We start from the raw sequence: 6,128 nt of genomic DNA on the forward strand, positions 1-6,128 counted from the left end.
TTTGGCCCAGATTCGTGACAGCAAGAAATCTGTTTCTGCGCAGTAATCCAAATCTAGTATGAACCTTACTATCAAAGACTTTACTTGGCACAACAATGCAACAAAATTAAGATAAGGAGAGGTTGCTACAGTAGTAACAACTTTCATGACACAAATATAAAACAAAATTGCTGTAGTAAAATAAACACATGGGTTATCTCCCAAGAAGTTCTTTCTTTATAGCCATTAAGATGGGCTCAATAATTTCAATGATGCACTCCCAAGAAATAAGAGTTGAAGCAAAAGAGAGCATCAAGAAGAAAATTCAAAACACATTTAAGTCTAACATGCTTCCTATGAAAAGGAATCTTGTAAATAAACAAGTTCAAGAAAAGCAAAGTAACAAGCATAGGAAGATAAAACAAGTGTAGCTTCAAAAATTTCAGCACATAGAGAGGTGTTTTAGTAACATGAAAATTTCTACAACCATATTTTCCTCTCTCATAATAACTTTCAGTAGCATCATGAGCAAACTCAACAATATAACTATCACATAAAGCATTCTTATTATGAGTCTCATGCATAAAATTATTACTACTCCCAACATAAGCATAATCAATTTTATTAGTTGTAGTGGGAGCAAATTCAACAAAGTAGCTATCATTATTATTCTCATCATCAAATATAGGAGGCATATTGTAATCATAATCAAAGTTATCCTCCATAACAGGCGGTACTAAAAGGCTACTATCATTATAATCATCATAAATAGGAGGGAGAGTATCATCAAAGAAAATTTTCTCCTCCATGCCCGGGGGACTAAAAAGATCATGCTCATCAAAACCAGCTTCCCCAAGCTTAGAATTTTCCATATCATTAGCAACAATGGTATTCAATGTGTTCATGCTAATATGTTCCATGGGTTTTTTAATTTTCGGATCAAACCATCCATGTCTTAAATCAGGAAATAGAATAAGAAGCTCATTGTTGTCCATTATGCCTAACTAGTGTAAACAAGAAACAAAAAGATGCAATTGCAGGATCTAAAGGAAATAGCTTCTAGCACAAATACAATGGCGCCAGAAAAGTACTGTTACCTGGAACCGGAGTATGAGTGTCTTTTACCTTTCCTCCCCGGCAACGGCGCCAGAAAAGTGCTTGATGTCTACGGGTGCTTCTATTCTTGTAGACAGTGTTGGGCCTCCAAGAGCAGAGGTTTGTAGAACAGCAGCAAGTTTCCCTTAAGTGGATCACCCAAGGTTTATCGATCTCAGGGAGGAAGAGGTCAAAGATATCCCTCTCATGCAACCCTGCAACCACAAAGCAAGAAGTCTCTTGTGTCCCCAACACACATAATAGGTGCACTAGTTCGGCGAAGAGATAGTGAAATACAGGTGGTATGAATAAGTATGAGCAGTAGCAACAGCACCAGAAAGTGCTTTGCTGTCCAGGGCTGGCGTGTGATTGATAGTGGTGATATTGCAGGAAGTACAGATGCAGTAAAACAGTAAACAAGCAGCGATAGCAGTATTTAGGAACAAGGCCTAGGGATTATACTTTCACTAGTGGACACTCTCAACATTGATCACATAACAGAATAAATAGATAGATGCTAGACTCTACACCCTCTTGTTGGATGATGAACACCATTAACTGTGTAGGATTACACGAACCCTCAATGCCGGAGTTAACAAGCTCCACAATATTCGATGTTTATATTTAAATAACCTTAGAGTGCATGACAGATCAACATAACCAAACCAAGTACTAACATAGCATGCACACTGTCACCTTCACGCTACGAAAGGAGGCATAGATCACATCAATACCATCATAGCAATAGTTAACTTCATAATCTACAAGAGATCACAATCATAGCCTACGCCAAGTACTAACACGATGCACACACTGTCACCATTACACCGTGCAGGAGGAATAAACTACTTTAATAACATCACTAGAGTAGCACACAGATAAATTGTGATACAAAACACATTGCAATCATAAAGAGATATAAATAAGCACTTCACTATGCCATTCATAACAGTGAATAAGTATTCTGTGAAATATAGCCTAAGAGACCCACACGGTGCACACACTGTCACCTTTACACACGTGGGACAAGGAGTCTCCGGAGATCACATAAGTAAAATCTACTTGACTAGCATAATGACATCTAGATTACAAGCATCATCATATGAATCTCAATCATGTAAGGCAGCTCATGAGATTATTGTATTGAAGTACATAGGGAGAGATTAACCACATAGCTACCGGTACAGCCCTTAGCCTCGATGGAGAACTACTCACTCCTCATGGGAGACAGCAGCGTTGATGAAGATGGCGGTGGTGTCGATGGAGAAGCCTTCCGGGGGCACTTCCCCGTCCCGGCGGCGTGCCGGAACAGAGACTCCTGTCCCCCAGATCTTGGCTTCGCGATGGCGGCGGCTCTGGAAGGTTTCTCGTACCGTGGCTTTTCCGTATCGAGGTTTTAGGTCGAGGGGGCTTAAATAGGCGAAGAGGCGGCGTCGGAGGGTCAACGAGGCGGTGTCACCACAGGGGGGCGCGGGCCACCCCTGGGCCGCGCCGGCCTATCACCTGGGGGGCCTGTGTCCCCTTTCTGGCGGCTCTCGGGTGTTCTGGATGCTTCCGGGGATTCTAAGATGCTGGGCGTTGATTTCGTCCGATTCCGAGAATATTTCCTTACTAGGATTTCTGAAACCAAAAACAGCAGAAAACAGCAACTGGCCCTTCGGCATCTCGTCAATAGGTTAGTTCCGGAAAACGCATAAATATGACATAAAGTATGCATAAAACATGTAGATATCATCAATAATGTGGCATGGAACATAAGAAATTATCGATACGTCGGAGACGTATCTATCGCCGATGAATCCGAAAGCGCCGGCGGTAAGCCTTTTTAGGTCGCCGGCGATAAGCCTTTTCCTAGTACTGAATGGACAGAGGGGTCATGCTCATCGGGCTACCCCATGGCACACTACCTCCTCTCCCTAGGAGCCACAATAGTGGATGTCGTATGCCATGGATCTTCATCTTCATGGAGAGGAGCTCTGACCTTTGGGGAGATGGTGGGTTGTCGGATCCAATATCAAGACTCGTCGGATCCGACAACATTGAGGCTTAGGCGAGTCTGATTGGTCATCGGTGAGCTCAATGATTGTGGAAGCATGTGTTTTTCAATTTTACATACGGGTTGAGTTTTGCTGCATGTGTTCCTCATTTTTGTTAAGTGCTCAATAAGTTTTGTGCTATATAAATATTACTCCAATGTTGTTGGAACGGTTAGGAAAAAAAAAGTGGATGAGTTTTTTTTGTTGAAGACCTCGACATGATTCTTACATTTTACTCCAAACGATTTGGGATTTGTTACATACAGTATTTTTTGCTATATAGGCATGCTTAAAATGTTGTGGAAGTTTTTTTGCTGCACGTCCCAAGTTTTTACGGATCTTAGAAAAATGTTGTAAATAATATCACATTTTTATTGATCCATAGACAAAAAGATGTTACATTCAGAATTTTTTGCAGCATTGACGGGTCTTTTCCTGACTTTTACAAACTACTGAAAAAAATGGTGCAGACCGAATCTAGAAAAATGCTACAAGCAAAATGTTTTTGCTATATTGATCAGACCAGCTAGATTAACTCACTTAATTGCAAGTATGAGTCGGTTGATTCCTAGTATTCGCCTCTCTTTTCTTGATGGGGATTGAAATAGTTGTTGTGACTTGTCATCGTGGTTATGCTTAATTCGGCAGTGTGGTGCAGCCAGGCCCGGGCAGGAACGGGTCTGACGCTAGCAGCATAGAGTCCACAAACGAAACGAGAGGCGCGTTTAGTCACCAGCAATAATACTGGGATCGTGATTAACGAGGACATGTGGCGTCCTGTCTAAGCCAATGAGAAAAATAATCTCAAGCTGATCTACTCGGAAACGTTTACAGACATAAAGTCAGATTCCAACGATCGAGCGCACCCCCTCTTATATCCAACAAGATGTCTAACAAACAGCCAAACTAAGCCCCACATATCAAAAAAAATAAAAAAATCAAACTAAACCCTAGACTGCCGATCTATAATGGGAGCCGCCGCCTCTGTCCCCGACGGCGACGCCACCGCCGTGACGGGATCGGTGAGCGATGTGCCGAAGGTGAGCGGCGTGCACGAGTTCACGATCCGAGAGTACAGCCGCACCAAGGGCATGGGCATTGGCAAGTCGATCATCTCGCAGTACTTCACCATCGACGGCCGCAAGTGGTACATCCGCTTCTACCCGGACGGCTACAGCGCGGTGGACAGCGCCTGGATCGCCTTCTACGCGCAGACGTTCTACAAGCCGCAGTTCTTCGCCGTGCGCGCCGAGTTCACCTTTCAGCTCCTCGGCGCCAACGGTGAGGTCCGTCACACGCGCCGCTCCGACCGGGCCTGCAAGTACGACACCTTCTGCAACAGCTGGGGCATCCGCCGCTACATCGACCGGAACCAGCTCGAGTCCGCCGCGCTCGCCGCCCTGCACAACGACTCCATCACCGTGCGCTGCACCATCACGATCCACCAGGCGCGGCGCAGGAGCGTCCCGGTCGACCGCCCGGGGCTCGTTAAGATGCCGGACCAGCCGGCGTCGATCCACGACCAGAACGCCATCAGGTTCCTCGCCAGCGGGAAGGCCCCCTTCGACGTCCGGTTCGACGTGGACGGCGAGATCTTCGAGGCGCACAGGATGGTTGTGGCCGCGCAGTCGCCGTGGTTCGAAGGTCTCCTCTACGGCCACGGACGCGAGGCCGGGGAGTCCGACCTTGTCGACGTCGGCAGTGGCGTGGTCGGCGCCGACGCGTTCCGTGGCGTGCTCCACTTCATCTACAACGACGAGCTCCCGACTACCGTAACCGACAAGAGTGTGAAGGAGCGGTACGAGGCTACGCTCCGGCTGTTCGAGGCCGCCGACTACTACCTCATGGACAGGTTGAAGATGATGTGCGCGATCAGACTAGGCGACTTCATCACGAACTCCACCGTGGACACGATCGAGGAGTACGCCGAGGCGTACTCGTGCAAGGAGCTCCAGCAGGCGTGCAAGAACTTCAAGGAGCGGAGAGGAGTAAGCCTACTAGCGAATTTAGAGATTATACGGAGATTACTGTCCCGCGTCGTCGGCGCAAATCACGCAACTAGGAGGATCATGGGTGTCGCGGCGGCTCCGTCGACAAGCCAACAACAGGCCGCTAACTAAAGTTCTTGTGCAAATGCATATATGCATGGTACCTATACGTGGTTGTTCGTCTAGTAGGGTATAATTACATTGCAGATTCTCACGACGGGCTGACGTTAATCCTGATAGCAGCTAGTTTTGTCTTCTGTTGGACGATCGGAAGTTCTGTAGTTACACCCTCCGTTCTATTTTGATGTACATTCTACTCACACAAATTAGTAATGCAAATATTAGTAGTACTACTTAGATAAGTAAACAACCAATTCTAATGACATTCAATAGAATCCTTTGTTTTTTCTAGGTTTTTTTTTTTTTGACTGAAAGTTAGAATATAGATTAATATGAAACAAAACTTTGACCTAAAATGTAGATTGAAACGGAAACGGAGTACTAAAGTACTGTGTATACTAGTATGAAGCAACACCAAAAAAAATCAGTTTAGAATAGTATGCCTCTCAGAGCATCTCCAGCCACGTCCCCTCAAAGCGTCCCCCAAAACGCGCCGGATTGAACGTTTGGGGGACGTGCTTCGTTCGTGCCGCGTTTGGGGGACATCGCTCCCCAGTCGCGTCCCCCAAACAAAATTTCGGAAATTTTAAACTTAACGAGATTCGATTAAGATTCGTCCAAACTTACATAGATTCGAACGAAATTTGACTAAATTTAAACTAAACCTAATCTAGAACCACTTGCGGCGGCCGGAGGCGTCGTAGTACTGCTGGAAGTTGTACATGTCGTCGGTGACGACCTCCTGCTTGACGCGCTCGTCGACGGGCTCATCCTTCACCAAGCCGCTTGGTCCTGCCTCGCCGTCGTCGGAGAGGTCCACCAGCGGCTTGCCGGAGTCGCGGATGGACATGGCGATCGCCGCGTCAAGGTCGCCCCTCCAGGCGTCCTTGTCGTTCATGGACGCCAAGAA

General features: G+C 46.1%; 1 protein-coding gene across 1 annotated transcript; it reads left to right on the plus strand.

Moving 5' to 3' along the window:
• Window positions 1-4,078: 4,078 nt before the first annotated feature.
• LOC127339892 (BTB/POZ and MATH domain-containing protein 2-like) lies at window positions 4,079-5,230 on the plus strand. Its single transcript, XM_051365689.1, has one exon. It carries the CDS (start codon window positions 4,079-4,081, stop codon window positions 5,228-5,230), a length of 1,152 nt encoding a protein of 383 aa, XP_051221649.1.
• Window positions 5,231-6,128: the final 898 nt, after the last annotated feature.

The sequence above is a fragment of the Lolium perenne genome, chromosome 3 (assembly GCF_019359855.2).
Source record: "Lolium perenne isolate Kyuss_39 chromosome 3, Kyuss_2.0, whole genome shotgun sequence".
Classification (NCBI taxonomy): Eukaryota; Viridiplantae; Streptophyta; class Magnoliopsida; order Poales; family Poaceae; genus Lolium; species Lolium perenne.